Source organism: Panthera uncia (genome assembly GCF_023721935.1).
Source record: "Panthera uncia isolate 11264 chromosome B2 unlocalized genomic scaffold, Puncia_PCG_1.0 HiC_scaffold_25, whole genome shotgun sequence".
In the NCBI taxonomy this organism is placed as follows: domain Eukaryota; kingdom Metazoa; phylum Chordata; class Mammalia; order Carnivora; family Felidae; genus Panthera; species Panthera uncia.
This window is the reverse complement of record NW_026057581.1, coordinates 6,038,283-6,057,089: the sequence shown is the minus strand read 5'-3', so window position 1 is coordinate 6,057,089 and position 18,807 is coordinate 6,038,283. Positions and strand designations below refer to the sequence as shown.

The 18,807-nt window shown below is 40.2% G+C and overlaps 1 protein-coding gene across 1 annotated transcript; it reads right to left on the bottom strand.

Moving 5' to 3' along the window:
- Nucleotides 1–12,416: 12,416 nt before the first annotated feature.
- Nucleotides 12,417–18,115, bottom strand: LOC125939508 (uncharacterized). The gene is made up of 2 exons (XM_049654967.1): nucleotides 17,894–18,115; nucleotides 12,417–13,232 (listed from the first exon to the last, which is right to left on the bottom strand). Exons 1-2 carry the CDS (start codon nucleotides 18,021–18,023, stop codon nucleotides 12,688–12,690), a joined length of 675 nt encoding a protein of 224 aa, XP_049510924.1. The 5' UTR covers nucleotides 18,024–18,115; the 3' UTR covers nucleotides 12,417–12,687.
- Between the last annotated feature and the right edge of the window lie 692 nt (nucleotides 18,116–18,807).

Genomic DNA, 18,807 nt, shown 5'->3' with positions numbered 1-18,807 from the left:
TTACCAACCAAGTCGGTGTTAACCATACCAGGTATCATGCCTTTATTAAAATACTAATGACTTTGGGATGGTAATAGACAACATTAACTCGGCAGGTGCAGTAGATGATTCCGAACGGGGGACTCACTTTAATACAATCTACTCTTTCATTTTTGCCTATTTAGACACAATTTGATTGGAATTTCACTTGTGCACGTTGGCACCTGCGACATTATCTTCTCTAAATGCCACAAAATAGATTTTCCACGCTGCTCCAACCAGGAAACTTCATTATAATGTCTCCGAGGAGCCTGAGAAGGGAAGATTATTGTCGCAGAATCAGCACTCGAACAACCTCTACATCAGTGGTTCACGGACTAATGTGAACCAGAAATTCGCTGTGGTCTTACAGCAGATTCAGATAGAAAGGTAATTGTCATTACATCGGCACATGTTCTAAGTACAGGTCTGACTGTACCACAGAGACAGAGCAGGTGGGCCCCCCCTTTCCCCCCCCCCCAACCACACAAAATATAACTGGGAACAAAATGCAAATGACCAGTGAGCGAGTCGGAGAATGGAATTGGGAAGGAACAGGCAATTTCCAGTTTGCTTAGGGTAAGCAAAACCTCCACAGTCAACCTGCTGACTCAATGGATTGACAAATTCAAACATTTTCAGGTGAGGGGGAAGGAAAAATTTGCAAATGAACTGACAATGGATTTAACCGGGTTTAGCCTGAGGTAGTTTAAAATTTTGAACGGCACTTGCCTCGGAAATGGGGGCCGCCTTGGCACAAACACTGGCTTTGGATCAGCTTTTCTGTTACTTACAGACGTCTGGGTTCACCGCCTTTCCAAATTACTGTTGATTATTTCAGCATTTTCTAATTGGGTCACAAAAATAGGCGCGCTTCCTCTGCGAAAGCATTGCAGGTACATAGCAGGCTCACGCAAATCAAATATTCTGTGTTCGGTCTTCTGTTATTAAAAATACTGACACGTGCCATACTCATGACACAATGAAAATAGCCAAACTGCAGGGAGAGGCGTATTCAAATATATAGATAGATATATAGATAGATAGATCTTAGAACATCTTTGCACACTGAAGGTATATATTTCACGCAGAAATATATGTGTTCAAGTATTAATAAAACTACCTGGATTTTTTACGTCATGCCTCAGAGGCTGTTTTGAGGTATATTACTAGCCGTAAACTATCCATGGAACACTTCACTATAGTACTATATCACAGTCACAGGCAAACATTCTACCTAAGGGATTTGATAAAGGGGTGGTTCTATTACAGCTTTGTCTTGATTCAGCTTGTGCCCGTCACCAGAAGAACATGACTGTGCATTCCACTCTGAGGCCAGGATATCACCTGCTGGGGCTACAAACCAGGGCTACAAGCCATGGAACTGTTAAAAAGTAGTCCCCAACACAAAATCTCATGCAAATCCCCCCTTTGAGACACATGTTCCTTTCTACAGTGAAAACAGAGTTACATCTTTCAACTTCAAGCAGAGAAAGCAGGCTTTGGTCAACCAAGAACACGATGCTTTGGGCTTGAGTGGTGCCTGGGAGGGATGACACACGGGACGGATTCACAGAGATGAGCTCTGTGGGGGGGGGAGGAGAGGACATCGGAGACCTTCCTCCAGCAGGAAAGCCCTTGTTTTCTCTCTGTCACTTACAAAGCGGATAGGAGAGAGTAGAAGTGGTTTGGGATAAGAAGAAAGCCATTGCTTCTGCTGTAGCAGGCGTTGATAGGATGTCAAAGGAGTTCATGTCTAAGGGTCTTATTTTCTCAGAGAATTGGGCGGCAAAGCGCTTTGCTGACGGTGAAACAGGCAGGGGGAAAGTCATAGGGTTAAGAAAAGAATTGAGGCTTAGCAGTGCCAAAGTGGAAAACGAAATGGTAGCCGTAAGAGGGAACACAGTAAGATTGCAGGACAGAATACACACTCCAGGTGAGGCTTTGTGTTTCGCAGATGAATTAGAAGCACAATTGCAAGAGAAAAGAGCTCCAGAAATATTTTGAGCACAATGTCTATCTTTGAAAAGTTTGTGGTCCTTTAAGGTACCTAACCGTCTTGGAGGTGGTGGCGGGGGGGTCCTTATTTATATGCATGAGCGTTGATACTTTTAATTAAACACACCTATGTCGTGACATCTCTCATGAACACACACTCTGATGGTTACATGAATTTACACACGTAGTAAAATGCTACGGAGCAATAGGACTATCGCATACCAACATCAAATTCCTGGTTTCAATATTGTACTATAATTTACTGTAGGATGTAACCTTTGCATATAATTGGGTAAAGGGTACAGGTGCTACCGTTGCTACTTTTTGTGAACGTATAATTATTACAAACTAAAAGGAAAAGAAGAAAACAAAACCCAAAAGCACTCCTCTTCGGAGAGTTGAGCATACTTTTCGGTGTATTCTTCGAGTGGATACGAGCCACGAGGTAAAGCTGCACTTAGCATCAATTTCCAAGCTTTCTGTCAGCCATTGTAAAAACAAATAATGCAATGATACTGAAAATGGCAACCGCAAGTTACGTGTTAGAAACATGGCACTAGGCTTTTTGTAGATGTCCGTACATACTTGTTCCAGAGGAAAGTACATCGCCCCACTTTTATGAAGAGAGGTTTAACTTTATTCATCACAAATCATGTAACAAGGGCCTACAACCACATTTAATTGATTACAAAGGAGTTGAGAATGTTATTTCAAGCACACAGGGTACAAAAGAACATATAAATTGTTGCCTGACTACCAAGAACAACTATCGATTACTAACTACAATTTGTGTTTTCGAACATGAGAAAAGCCCAGCGGGGTATAATTGAACCACAAAGAAATCTCAAGCCATCTTGCTACAGTGAGGTCCCTCCAACTCTGAACAAACCAAATGAAGAGAACCAAGGAAGAAATGTCACCAGGATTTCATCTTGGTATCAGCAGCTGTACACAGATAAGCCTAGAAGTATACTCCTAATGAGAAACTATATATGAATATTTAAAAATTCAAATCTCCTAGGGCGTGCCTGGGTGGCTCAGTACATTAAGCATCTGACTTTGGCTCAGGTCGTGATCTCACGGTTCATGAGTTCGAGCCCTGCGTCGGGCTCTGTGCCTACAGCTCAGAGCCTAGAGCCTGTTTTGGATTCTGTGTCTCCCTCTGTCTCTGCCCCACTCACGCGCTGTCTCCCTTTCAATAATAAAAACATTAAAAATTTTTTTAAAAATATAAAATAAAATTCAAATCTCCTAGAGGATGATGGAAAAGATTTTCTTTATGTTGGGCATTTAACCAAACTTGCCATTCTATTTGTATACCTTATACCCATTTTAGACCAATGTTTTCAAAGAGCTAAAGTATTCTTCAGTACATAAATGGCTGCTTAAGTTGCCTCAAAGAGCCTACGGTTGGTTGGAGGGGATGTTTTAATCATCTAAAAATATAATTGTTTTTAATTCATTTTCCTAATTATTTTTAAAGCCTTTAAAAATGGAAAGTCATGATTATTTGATTTCTCCAGTCCTTTCTCACCCCGTAAGTTGGATGCGCAGTCCCTGAGTCAGACACTTAGTGCCTCCAGATGTGCTGAACTGGCAACGTTGTCGGCTGTCATTTTATTCTCGGTTTCCTGACTTCGAGAGAGAGAGGAAGACACCAGAAGCAACAGCTGGAATGTCAACAGTTGTGATTGCTGATAAATTACTGAACAGTGTGTATTATTTCTATGAAGTGGCAGGAAAGCTGGAAGGGTTTCAAAATATGATTTAAAAGAAACCAAAAAACAAGAAAGCACCACCCTTAGCTTGAGCATAGGATATAACAGTAGAACAGTTGTATGGTTTTAAATACTGTCTATCCACTAACGATCACACACTGGCTGGAACCTCTGCTGTGAGCTTCAGGGTCATAAATTCAGTGCCCACTCAGCATCCCCACTCGGATTTCTTGCTCAAACACATCCCGTGTCGAAAGCAGATCTGATATTGTTGCAAAATTTGCTCTCACGGTACTTCTCCCTGTCTTCGTTGATGGTGAATCAGTAGGGGAAAACCCTGAGTCGGTCTTGGATCTCATCTTTCTCTCACAGCATCCAGTTCCAGAAGGGTACTGGCTGTACCTTCGGATGTATCCAAAGTCCTACCATTTCTTCACTGACTCCACCTTCATCCCAGCCGCCATTTTATTTTTTTTTTTTCTCACAGGGGTAACTTTAACAGACTCTTGCTTCCTGCCCCACTCTCTACTCTCCTATAGTTTCTTCTCAGGGGCTCAGCTGGATCAATTACTTCATTCCTTCTCAAAACTTACAAAGATTAATGCTTTCACTATGAACCACACCATCCTGTAAAGTATGACCCCTCCATCACCTCGGCTTCCTCTACGAAGCTCCCTTTTACTCCAGCCATGCCACATTCTGCCCAGACATTTTTTGGATCTCAGGTCTTTGCAATGGCTGCTCCTCTTTCCTGAAGTGTTTGTCCCATTTAATCCGCATAAAAACTTCCTCAGATACATCAAGTTCTTCCATGGATTATGTTCCGAGGAAGTTTTTCCAGACCATTCTAAAACAGCCAAAAAACATCACATATTGATAAGGAAATAGAGCAGTTTGAGATAGTTATGAAATGATCCAAATGCATTGAAACAGTCTGGCAGCTTCTTATAAAGTTACACATACACAAACCATATTTCCTAGGGATTCCACTTCTAGTTATTTATTCAAGATAAATGAAAAGCACAGAGGTGGGGAGGTGGTGGTGGTGGAAGCTCTGGTTCCCTGGACCCAAACATACCAATTCAGCAATAATCCATGGCAAATTCCCTTTGTGAGAAGTCAGAAACTAATTAAAGTTCCTCTGCACCCTGAAAAAATGAATAATCGAACTCAATGAAGCCAGTAGGGAGAGTTGACATACTTCCTCATCAGAATCCCTGTCCCCATACGAATAGGAAGAGATCCCTTAGCTATCAGGGGAGAGACAGGGTTAGCTTGTGAGTGCCATGCCTCCTCCTTTCCACAAGGATTCTCAGAGGACTGGCTTCTGTCACGCTAGCCTTGGACCTCTGACAGATCCAGCACAGTCTAGCCACCCAGAGGAGACTGGAGACAGTGGTTTGGGCTAGTAGATGTCATTGATCTTTCTCTCTGCTCAGCCTAGAGCGAGCAGATGGAAAATCCCAGTTCTCAGCTTCTCCTTGGGGAGGCGAAGTATTGATCCATGTGTCCAGTGCCTTAACTTCCCCAAAGGTGCCTAAAGAACTAGCATCTATCTAACCAGTCTGGGGGCACCTGGCTGGCTTAGTTGGTAGAACATGCAACTCTTGATCTCGGGGTCACGATTTCAAGCCCCACGTTGGGTGTAGAGATTACTTTAAAAAACAAAAACAAAAACAAAAACAAAAACACTTGCCTAACCAATGTCTATCTAGCGAGTCTGGAGTTCTGATGGGTTTGGTATAGTCTGGCCAGTTTAGGGAGAATGGAGGCAATGGTTTTGACCAATAGGCACCGTTGGTCTCTCCCCTGATCAGCACAGAGTGAATGGATGAAAACATTACAGCTCTCAGGTTCCTCCTGGGGAGGAAAAGATTTGGTCCATACATCTACCACCCCCCCCCATCTTTTCTGGGGCTGCCTTACAAACTAACATCTGTCTTTCCAGTCTTAAAGCTCTGGCGGATCTTATAGAGTCCAGCTGCCTGAGGAATAATGGAGGCAACAGCTCAGGATGGTGGATGCCATAGCTAACCCCTGGCTCAGCACAGAAACCACAGCTGCCTGCTTATCCCTGGGAGGGGGAAGATTTGGTAAGGTCCAGAATCCCTGGCTAGGCTAATAGGTGAGGGTCTTCTGTATGAGAACAGTCTATGAAGACTGGGAGAAGTTTCTACATTGTCTAATGCACAGACAATGGGCTTACATCATTTATCTGAAAGAAAATAAAAATAACTCCTATACAGATGCTCATCGAGATTAAGAGAACAATGTGGAACAAAATGCACTTTCAACAAAGAGACAGAAAATGTTTTAAAAGTACTAAAGACAGAACATGTAGCTGAAGAACACGATAACTGAACTGGAAAGCTTACCAGAGGGGTTGGACAGGAGACTAGATCGATCAACCAGAAGAAAGGATCAGCAAATTCAAAGACAGGTCATTAGAAATAAAACAGTCAGAGAAACAAAAAGGAAAAAGAATGATACAAAGTGAAGAAAGCTTGAGGAAATGATCAAGTGGAAGAATATACTTTATATAGGAGTCCCAGAAAGATAAGATAAAGGGAAAGGACCAAAAAGCTTATTTAAAGAAATAATGGATGAAAACTTCCAAGTTGGGGAAAGACATAGACATCCATATCCACCAAGCCCAACATAACTCAGATAAGAGGAATCTAAGGAAATCCACACTGAGGCACATTCTAGTCAAATTGTCAAAAGTCAAAGGCAAACAGAGAATCTTGAAAGCAGCAAGAGGAAAGCAACTTTTCCAGCCACAAGGTAACCCTGGTAAGAGTATCAGTGGATTTCTTAGCAGAAACCTTGTAGGCTAGAAGGGAGTAGAACTGAAAGGAGAAATTGACAGCAATAAAATAATGGTAGGATGCTTAAATGTCTTGCTTTCAATACTGAACAGTCAATTAATAAGGAACAGGACCTGAATAACACTATGGACCAAAGGGACCTAATAGACATATACCTCCTTCCACCCAAAAGCAACAAAATATGCTTTCTGCTCAATAACACACAAGCATTTCTCCAGTCTAGATCATGTTAGGTCACAAAATAAGCTGTAACCAATCTGAGAAGACTAAGATTATACCAAGTGTCTTTTCTGACCAAAGTGGAATAAAACTAGAAATCAACAGCAGAAAGAAAACCAAACACACATACATAAAAAAGTAATAAATATGTGGACATTAAACAACAGATTATTGACCAACCATTGGGTCAAAGAAGGAATCCAAAAGAAAATTAGAAAATTACCCAGGACAAATGGAAATGAAAACACAACATAAAAGTATGAGACGCAATAAAACAGTACTAAGATGGAAGTTTGTAGTGATAAACACCTCCGTTAAAAAAGAAGAAATATCTCAAATAATAAGTTAGCCTTATACTTCAAGGAACTAAAAGAGGAGAGCAAACTAAGCCCAAGTTTAGCAGAAAGAAAGAAATGTCATAGATTAGAGCATAAATAAATGAAGCAGAAATAAAAAAAGAATAGGGAAAAAAATCAACCAAATTAATAGTTTTTTTGCAAAGGTAAACAAAAGTGACCAACACTTAGCTAGATTAAGATAAAAAAAAAGAGATGATTTAAGTAAATTGGAAATATGAGAGGAAACATTACAACCAGTATCACCAAAATAAAAAGGACAATAAGAGACTATTAAGAATAATTAAATGCAATAAACTGGATAACCAGGAAGGAATGGACAGATTTCTACTAATATACAATCTCCCAAGAGTAAATCATGCAGAAATAGAAAGTCCAAACAGACCTATAACCAGTAACGATACTGGTTATCCTTGCTGTATAGTAATCAGAAACCTATTCTTTCCCCACTGCTTGTTAAGTTAGACCATAGACATATGGAAAGAATTCCACATACATGGATTGCAAGGATTAATAGTGCTAAAATGTCCGTATTATCCAAAATGATCTACAGAGTCAATGCAGTCTCTATCAGAATCCCAATGATATTTTTAAAAGACATTGAAAAAAAATTTATATGAAAATACAAAACAAAAACAAAAACAAAAACTCTGCATAGGGGCACCTGGGTGGCTCAGTCAGTTAATAAGCATCCAACTTTGGGTCAGGTCATGATATCTCCATCTGGGAGTTCGAGCCTTGCATTGGGCTCTGTGCTGACAGCTCAGAGCCTGGAGCCTGCTTTAGATTCTGTGTCTCCCTCTCTCTCTGTCCCTCCCCAAATCACACTCTGTCTCTGTGTCTCAAAAATAAATAAATGTTAAAAAAAAAAGCTGAATCATCAAACAAAATATCTTTTTTTTTTTTGAAATTTATTGTCAAATTGGTTTCCATACAACACCCAGTGCTCATCCCAAAATGTGCCCTCCTCAATACCCATCACCGACCCTCCCCTCCCTCCCCCCCCCCATCAACCCTCAGCAAAATATCTTTAAAAAACAAATGAACAAACAAACAAAAAACCTCTGCACAGCCAAATCAATCTTGAGAAAGCCTCACACTTCGTGATATCAAAATATGTTACAAAGCCAGAGTAATCAAAACAGTCTGTTTTTGGCCAAACAGATCTTAGTGAAGACAGTTGAATAAACTCTAGAGATCAGTAGTACAACATTGTAGCTTTACTCAACACTAATGCTTTACATGTGTAAAAAAATTTTGAGAGGGTAAGCGCTCTTACCACAATAAAAAATAAAGATAAATGAAATTACATTAATTATAAGAGCCAAAAGCTAGAAATAACCCAAATGCCCATCGTTGGAGGAATTCATGAAAAAGAAAAAGAAAACACAAGTTGTATTCATATAACAGAATACTATCCAGCATTACAAAAAAATGAACTGATAACAAACACAATAGCCTGGATGAATCTGAGAAACATTTTGTTGAGCCAAAAAAACCCATATGTAAAATGTACATACATGTATGAGTTTATTTACATGACGTTCTAGAAAGCTCAAAAGTATTCTAATGTAGGTAAAAGCAGAGAAGCAGTATCTATGACCAGGACTGGGGGCAGGGGGTGGTATTACCTGCAAAATTTTAAGGGTGAAGGAAATATTCCATATCTCGATTGTAGTGACAATTACAAAGGTGTATATATTTGTCATAACTTGGTGAATTATATGGGTTAGTTTCATTGTATGTAAATTAAGCTCCAGTAAAGTTGACTTAAAAGTGGGAACAAAATAAACTCAATTTATTTACTATATATCAAGAAACGAAGAACCCCCAAGAGTCAATAATACATATACTACATTCTCTGAACTCATGCCATGAATATAGAAGTCTATACTGAAAAGACAGTTTATATAAATCCAATGAAATTCAGAAAAAATATATATATTTATTTTCTATTATTACTTTAATATTTATATACTACTTTATAAATATATATTTAATATATATTATATAATAAACAGAGCTAAGGCAGTGAACATTATGGAGGTTATAAAGTATTTAGTACTGTAACACAATGAATATATTACACATTTAAAAACGTGTGGATTGCCACTAAGGATGTACTTAAGATAACTTTGTTTCTATACATATATTCATTATGCAACAAAAATGGCTAAAATAAGTTTGCTAATTTCACAACTGACAATCCTATATACCTAAAAATTAAAGGAAATAAAAGGAAGAAAATAATAAACTTAAAAACAGAATATAATAAACAAAACTATATAGACGACCAACAAATTCAAAGTTGGGTCTTTGAAATGCAAATATAATAGACCCATCTCCTAAATATTGACTGGGAAAAGAAGGTACAATATATTGCATTAGGATAGATACAGTAAGAACTAAACCAAAATGTAATGTACATTTCATGATATTATTCAATCGATTGTTAAACTTCATGGACTAGGCAATTAAAAAAAACAATCACCAAAAATTAATCAAAAATCTATGGGAAACACATATTAGTGAAAACTATTAAAAGGGAAAGGATCAGAAGCCAAAACTTTTCCATTCCTTCAAAAGAAACAATTTTACAAAATGATCAAGGATCAAATAATTCCTATTTTAAGAAAATTGCCAAATTGGAAAATGATGGTAAAATTTTAAATGTGTATCCTCATCAAAACGAGATGCAAAAGTAATCAATACAAATGTTGACAAACCGAGTCTCTTAGCTTATGAAATCTGTGGAGTTTTCTTCAAGAATGCAAAAATAATTGAACAAGAAATAATGATCAATGGTATAACCCAAGTTAACAGATTTTAAAAAGGAAAAATAGGGGTCCCTGGGTGGCTAAGTCGCTTTAGCGTCTGAATTCAGCTCAAACCATGATTTCGCGGTTCATGGGGTTCCAGCCCCATGTTGGGCTCTCTGTTGTCAGCACAGAGACCACTTTGGATCCTCTGTCTCCTTCTGTCTCTCTGCCCCTCCCCGTTCACGTGTGTGTGTGCTTGTGCATGCGTTTTCTCTTTCTCAAAAATAATTAAACATTAAACTAAATGAATTAATACATAAATAGGAAAATATTGGGTCCTCTCAATAACTGTAGATAATAGTCAATGGTTAATAATTCTTAGCAAAAAAAAATTATTAGCAAAGAAAAAATAAAATAGATTGTTGATAAGCTGATAAAAGGAAGCTTCCAAAACTTATAAAAAGTATCCAATTTGATACTGACACGTTACACACATTCCCACATGGCTCCAAATACAATGAGGATGCTTAGTGCTTCTATTAACACTCAACATTACACTGGTGGTCCTGGTGTGTAGAATGAGAGAGGAAAGAGAAGGGGCATCCACATCTATTACTGAAAAATCCAAAAGTCACTGTTTGCAAAATTCCACAGATTTCCAGTGAACCTATAGTGAAACGTAATTTAAAAATACTATTCAAATAATGAAAATAATAACAGCAACAAAAATAGCCATGACTACATATACATACAGTATACCTGTGAAAAACAGTCTGGAGGAAACTCGGAATTCTTGATAGCCGCTGCTCCCAAGTAGAGAGGAAAGGAGAGAAAGAAATGGGACCGTGCGAAGAACTAAGGGATTATCAATTCCTCTGATATTTGAGATTACATAATCGGTCTGGGAAGAAAAGATAATAATGGGAGTACCCTGAAAATGCTGATGGATAGGTATTTCTTAGAGCGTCTTCAATACTTTTCTGTATTTTACCCACTTCTCGCAATAATTTATTATTAAATTAATATTAATTAATTAATTCAGAGCCTAACGGCTTGCATCGACCCTCCCGATGTGGCTCAGAGGAAAAGAAACAGGCGTGCATCACTGCCATCAGCAGGATGCTTTGGAAATGCATAATGAGGGCATCCTGAACCAGTGACCGGTCTGGGGAGAGCACGTGATCGTCCATGGGGGTGGGGGGCAGGGAGCCAGCTTGAGGAGGCCACGGACACCAGCCTGACTCCTTTGCTAAGGCTCAGTCTTGCCGAATGCTGTGAACACTGGTCCGGTCCGGAGCCCGGGATGGCTTTGCCTTCAGCTGCCCGACAATGGTCTAAACACTTGGTTCTGTCGTAGCCTAACCAAGAGTCGCAATGACACTCACAGATTCAGTTAGCTTAGCAAAGGATCAATGCGTTGAGCCCCTTGTACACGGAGTAACGTGCCCACGAAGCAGCGCTTTGTGGTCCAGCAGCTGCCTCATCCTCAATTCACAGCTCTGCTAGTCGTGTGCTCTGCTCGCCGTTGGACGAGTTTCAGAGCCATTGGAAGAAAACGTTGCCTACACTTTGAGAATTGAAGGGGCCGCAGATGAGAATGGGAAACGCATCTCTGACTCCGTGTTAGGATCTTGTACTGCTCTTGTAATTACGGTGTGATACAGCCACATTGTCCCGCATGTAACCCCACACCACCAGGGCTTATCTTTCCCTTTCTCGTGCATTCTTCTTGTCTGCACGTCGAAGATCCCAAGCTAAATCAAAACACAATGGCAACTTTTGGCCCTCTCAAAGAAATCTTACGCTTGCCCTTAACGAGGGCAGAGTTGCGGTCCCTCAAGCGACTCGTCCTGTTTCTTGACTTCAGCTTCTTTCTCTTCTGGTGAGAAGTTAGGAAGAAATAAGGCAAAACAATTCAAAATGGTTCTAGCGTCTACTTCTGGGAGGGTGCACAGGCTGGAAGGTTGAAGAGACAAAACATGAGACTGCCTGATGTTTCAGATATCAGGAAATGTGTTTTCCAGAGCAGCTGACACTTCCTCATCCCGGGGGCTGAATCTTGATTAGTCTAAGCAAATCCCAATAATTTCTTTCCCTGATTGTCACTAATTTATTTAGGAAAACGGATGCCATGCCAGAATTGCATGGGGGCTTCTGGGAAACCTGTTCTTGATCTGAAAAAGAGGCACACGTCGAGGACAAATTCTCCTCCCTTTCTCCAGCTTTTTGCTCTTGAGTGGTGGCTAGAGCCATCCCCGCTGAGTTGTAAATAGGACAAATCAAGGCCGGCTGAGCAGGAAGGGGGAAACAACTTTGGTCCCTAGAGATGTGACACAGCAATGGGGCCAGCCAGCCCTGAACCCACCTCCCCTCTGAGGCTCTGCTTCTGAGAAACAGCACCAGTAGGTTTTCTGTTGGTGTGATTTTTAGATCTTTGGACTTCATTGTTTTTCCGTGTTTGGTAAAGCGGTTTGGCTAATCTGGCCCATGACTGATACTGCGATTCTGCAGATATACACGGGATTTAGAGGCCAACTGCCTGAGTTTGAATCCTGCCTATGTGTTTCTAATTTGGAGAACTTGAGTCAGTGACTTCATTCATTCGTTCATTCAGTCACTAAGTCAGGCTGCAGACATTTATTGGCTGGGTATTCTGCCCTCGATTCCACAGTCCTCGAGGGTGAAGGAATTGCATGTAAAGCGCTACAAAAACCAGCCGGCTTAGGTTGCTCTGAACTCTAGACGACTTAGAGGGAGAAAGAGACAGAGAGAGTGTTACTCACCTTCTTGTCTAAGATCCCAGACTTCTGGCGTCTCCCAAGTAGCGATGCTGGATGTGATACCATGTGGATCCGTAACTAGGTGTTTCATTTCTCAAGAGCGTCTCTTCGCATTCAGTGGGAGAAGTAAAACCCAGTAACGTCCAGAACGTCTTCCAAGCATACAGGATCAAGCTAAGCTTTTTGTATGGAAGGAATTTTTTTTTTCCCCCAAGTAGTGTGTTGGAGCCTCGTAGAGATAAGAGATCCATCTGCACTTCAAACAGGACTTTTTCCTTTCTTTTTATTTTTTCCCAGGCAAAACAGCGTGTCACGCCCCCTTCAATAACGTCATCAGTTATCTGCAGCAAAATCCCCTTGAAATACTCTACAGATTGTCTCATAAATTGGAGAGAGCTAGACTTTATGGGATCCACAGCATTTCTTTCATTTGATATTATTATGTGGTCATTATTCAAAATAATGGGGATCTCATCACCAGGACAAGTGAGAGCGGGAGATGTGCAGTCAGCTTTCTCAGCTTCCTTCTGTGTTTTTGTCTTGCCTTCTACGGTGTCTAAAAGAATGCAAAACATTCCAGTTGTATTGCTTTTCCTCCTCAGGCTTATGTCTTTATCTCTCATAAAGTCTCACTCTGTCTCAATGACTGATTTGAACATGTTCTCCTTTACTAATATAAATATTTCTACTACTTACCTTTTATTTTTTTTTAATTTTTTTCATGTTTATTTTTTTGAGAGAGACAGAGAGAGAAAGAGAGAGAGAGAGAGCAGAGGAGGGACAGAGAGAGAGAGAAAGACACAGACTCTGAAGAGGCTCCAGGCTCTGAGCTGACAGCACAGAGCCCGACGCGGAGCTCGAACTCACAAGTCGTGTGATCATGACCTGAGCTGAAGCCAGACGCTTCACCGACTGAGCCACCCAGGCGCCCCACCTTTTATTTTTTTCATGTTTATTTATTTTGAGACAGAGAAAAAGACAGAAAGAGAAAGAGAGAGCACAGGGGCGGAGCAGAGGGAGAGGGAGAAAGAGAGAAAAATCCCAAGCAGTCTCTGTCTCATCAGAGACAGAGCTCGACAGAGGTACTTGAACCTGGGAACCATGAGATCATGACCTGAGCTGAGATCAATAGTCATATGCTTAACCAACTGAGCCACCCAGGTACCCCTCCACTATTTAGTTTTTAAGCCTACCCTCTCCTCTTGTGTGTAGCATTCTCAATAACGGGGTCGATGGTGATAAAAATTGTAACAAATCTACAAGTTTATCATGACAGTTTAAAGGAGAAGCACACGTATGGGTGTTTTATTAACTGTCAATTATTATTTAGCTGCAAACCGTAACTATCAATAACTAAATTTAACTATTGATAAATCCTTAAAAAATAAGGTATTCATATCTAAAGCCCTCAAATTTTAATAGAAAAAGGCAAGTTTTGAAGTTTATTTTATTTTATAAAACTTTTAGTGCTCTATGTTAAATCAAAATATACATAGGGATAAACATTTTTTTAAAATTTCTCAGATTTTAAAAATATATCTTGGCAGAGTGATAAACATTTTCAGTTGTTCTTAAGATCATGCAATGTAAAATACTGTATTCAATCCGCTCAGGTATTCAAAAGAGAACGAAAATAGGGACTCAAATGCTTGTTTGCCGGTGTTTATAGCAGCATTATTCACAATAAGCGAAAGGTGTAAATAACCCAAATGTCCATCAACAGAAGAATGGATTTAAAAAATGTGGTATATAGATACAAAGGAATAATTCTCAGCCATGCGAAGGAATTAAGGTCTGATACGTGCCATAACATGGATGAACCCTGAAAGTATTATGCTAAGTAAAATAACTAAACATAAAAGAACAACGAATGCATGGTTCCATTTATATATGTGGATATAATGTATATAAAAGCAAATTGATAAAGACGGAAAGTAGAGGTTACTGGGGGCAGGGATTGAGGGTGAGAGTGATTGGAGAATTATTGCTTAATTGGCAAAGAATTTCTGTTGGGATGATAAAAAAAAAATCAGGAACTAGAATATAATGATTTTGTACAACATTGTGAACGTAATGAATACCACTGAATTGTATGCCTAAAAATGGTTAAAATAGCACATTTTATGTTATCTTTATATTTAACTACAAAAGCAAAATAATAAAAAAAAATTGTACATTTGAGTAAATGTTTCTATTGGAAACCACCTTGTTGTATTTAAGATTTTACTCTTAAGAGCTTACAAAGTGATCTTTGTTAGTCCGGTGAGAAATGTACTTGAATTGCACAGTTCATTTGAAAGTGAGACACAAAACATTCTGACCCATATGTGTCCAATCATCTTCTTACATCCTCTGCTTTGGTTAAAACCTGAGAGGACCTCATGTTTCCTGAGGCAGGTTGGGAGACTTTACAGTGATGACCTTCAATTCTTATTTTAATTTGCCTGCTTCTCAGCTCCCCCTCCCCCCCCCCCCCCCCCCCCCCGCTAAAAACTAGAGTTTAGCTCCTCAACAAAAGGGTTTTTTTGTTGTTGTTGTTTATGAATTTATTCTACCCATGCATTCTAAGGATGAGAAAAACAGGATTGCAGAAAGGACAAATGGTCCACAGTATAGGACATGAGGTTTCCTCAGCCCTACACAGACTAAGTAATTTCAATAAAAAGTTCTAATACTAACACGTAAGTCATTTCTAATGCCTTAGTGAGACTCTACTTATTATTCCCCTTTTCTCATTCACATGGGTAACTATCACCTGGTCTTTTTCTCTGAGTTTTTCTGCAATGGAGCTGCGTAGTCAGGTACTGTTTCTCCTCATCTGCAAATATTAGCCTAATACTTCCCCGTGGTTGGTTGCCCCTGGTCTCCATCTAATAACAAATCTCTACACTGCCCTCACCTCCCACTTAAAAGTCAAGTTAGCTTTGCCAAAATACCAACCATAATCATCATCATTATATGAAGAGAAGCACGCGGATTTGCAAGTTGGATCTGGGGGAGCAGATGGTGGGATGTCTGCAATGAGAGGGATCCATTTGGGGCCTTGGGCCATTTTGACCTGTGGGACGGCGGGGCAGCAATATCAGAGCCTCGGCGTGAACCACTGTAACCACTAACAGTGTCTCTACTCCTGGGGTGAGGAAGGACAGAGGTTTGTAAGATCACTCAGATCAGCTCTGAGATTGCCAGTATAAGGTCAATCCCTGAGGCTAATAAGAACACGCATGCCCCAGAAACCACCAAAGCTTTCCTGAAGAAAGCCTTCAAATCATGGAAAAATCACGTCACTGGTAAAGAATGACACTTTCTGTACCACCGTGGGACCTCAGCAAGTGACATCACCACTGTTCTATGGATAACTTCCAGAAAATAGGAGTTTACTTGATTTCATTCTTGGGTATTCTTGCAACGTGGTGTGGACAGAGAACACTTGATATGGTACTTGAGTCTAAGAATACTTCTCTGGGCTAGAATGTATTTATTTATTTTTGTTATTTAGAAAGCAAAGGCACCAAGAAGTGGGCTGTGCACTGAGAATGCCAAAAATAATAAGACAGTTGCCCCATCTTTAGATCTTTAGGGACAAGTGAGGAACCATACTTCTTCCAAACATTGAGAAACATGACGGGGTGAGCTGGCCATAAGGTAACTTAGTCTAATTAATCCCTTATGGTAGTTTAGAGAGAGAAGTAAAAAAGAGAGTTATGGAGGAGTAAGAGGTAAGGTTTAGAGTGATAAATACAAGAAGCTCTTGAATTAATCATAGCAGACAAAAGTTGGGTTGGGAGGGGGGTTCCTGGGAGAGAGTAATGGGCAGACAAAATATCACTGTTTTGGGGCATCTGGGTGGCTCAGTCGGTTAAGTGGCCGACTTCGACTCAGGTCATGATCTCGTGGTCCGTGAGTTCGAGCCCTGCGTTGGGCTCTGTGCTGACAGCTCAGAGCCTGGAGCTTGTTTCAGATTCTGTGTCTCCCTCTCTCTGATCCTCCCTGTTCATGCTTTGTCTCTCCCTGTCTCAAAAATAAATAAAACGTTAAAAAAATTTTAAAAAATCACTGTTTGATTTTTGTGGAGTTGATCCAAATACAGTGTACTGTAAGGATATAATTGAGGGTTTTACAAAGTCATTTTATTTTCCACAGTATTTAAGGGTTAAATATAAGTATATAAGGGTTAAAGGGTCAATAAATAAAAAGTCTCTAAAGAGAATTCCATTTTGCATAGAGAAAATTCCTGGTCTGTGCTAATTTTTAGTGATAGTCCCATTGCAAAAGAAATTGTTCATTCCCTATACTGGAGTGTGTGTGTGTGTGTGTGAGAGAGAGAGAGAGAGACAGAGACAGAGACAGAGACAGAGACATGATATGACCAAGGAGAAGGAAGAGTTTATAATGTTGGCAGGCCATAGAAAGCATCATTTTCACCTCATGGCAGTGGGTAAAATGACATTCCCTACCACTTATTTGGGCTGATTTTAGACAGGAGGGAATGGAGAATGATCCCTGACATCATGGGACTTATAGACTAGGTGAGAATATGAAATATAAATGAGTAATTACAAATTTCAGTGAGGGAAGCAAAACCTTATATAGAGATAGATAGATAGATAATAGATACATGGATGGATGGATGGATGGATGGATAGATAGATGATAGATAGTTGGATGGATAGATAGATAATAGATACATGGATGGATGGATAGATAGAGAGATAATGCATAGATAGATAAATAGATAGTAATACATAGATAGATAGATAGATAGATAGATGATAGATGGATGGATAGATAGAAAGATAGATAATAAATGGATGGATGGATAGATGGATGAATGGATAGATAATACATAGGCCGGTAGATAGACAGATAGATAATAGATAGATAGATAGATAGATAGTAATACATAGATAGGTGATAGATAGATAGATAGATAGATATCATACATAGGTAGGTAGGTAGATGATGGATGAATGGATGGATGATAGATAGATAATGCATAGATAGGTAAATAGATAGATGATGGATGGATAGATAAATAGATAACAGATGGATGGATGGATAGATAATACGTAGATAGATAGATAATACATAGGTAGATATCATAGATAGGTAGGTCAGTAGGTAGATGATGGATGGATGGATGGATGGATGGATTGATAGATAATGCATAGATAGGTAGCTAGATAGATATGATTTCTTATAGGAACATGAATTTACCTGCTTGGGAGAGAGTCTCTGTAAGGCTTATGCAGGAGCTTGAGGCCTGTAGGGCAAGCAGCTGAGGGGGGAAAATGGATTTAAAGTGCGCGAAAGAAAGAACAAGCTGGAAGCATGACCCAGGGCCCATGAGGTTGGACTGAAAGCCATGCCAGCTTTGCTGCCGCTGCCGCTGGTGGTGTGGGCGTCCTGCAGAGCCCAAGGATTTTCATCATGCCCCTGACCCGGTGGCCGGAGCAGCCAGCAGAGCGAAGAGGAAGCTGGATCCGTCACGGAACAGGCGCTGCCTCACAGACGGGAGGCGAGCTTGCAATTAGCAACAGTGCACGTGACCTACCAAACAGCCTCCACATCACGCGTGGAATCCCAGTCCCCCTGAAGGACCCCTTTTGCACCTCACACTCCTTGAAAACATATAGGAAAGGGAGTTCTGAGAAACACAGCTCAGCAGAGTTCAACCGAAAACGCATTACACAACCACGCAAAAGTAGTAGTAGGCTCGTGATCAGGGCAGGCAAGAGAAGATGGTCAATGGGAGAGAACCCAAGAGGCTTCCGGGTGCTGGTCATGTTCCATTTTTTTAAATCTGGATGCTGGTGACATAGAATTTGTGAATTTGGTGAGAACAGAGCGGTGCACTTATGATGTGTGTTTTCTCCGTCTAGGTTATACTTCGATAAAAAGTAAACAGAAGAGGGGCACCTGGGTGGCTCAGTCAGTTAAGCGCCCAACTTCAGCTCAAGTCAGGTCATGATCTCACAGTTCAGGAGTTTGAGCCCTACATTGGGCTCTGTGCTGACAGCTCAGAGCCTGGAGCCTGCTTCCGATTCTGTGCCTGCCTCTCTCTCTTCCCCTCCCCAGCTCGTGCTCTGTTTCTCTATGTCTCTCAAAGCTAAATAAATGTTAAAAAAAAA

What these genes read in the sequence shown, in the direction of transcription:
- LOC125939508 (XM_049654967.1), bottom strand. Translation starts at nt 18,023, where the DNA reads ATGGGCCCTGGGTCATGCTTCCAGCTTGTTCTTTCTTTCGCGCACTTT. An exon ending in AGAGACTCTCTCCCAAGCAG is followed by an intron (nt 13,233 to 17,893) that starts GTAAATTCATGT and finishes GCATTCTTTTAG; the next exon opens with ACACCGTAGAAGGCAAGACA.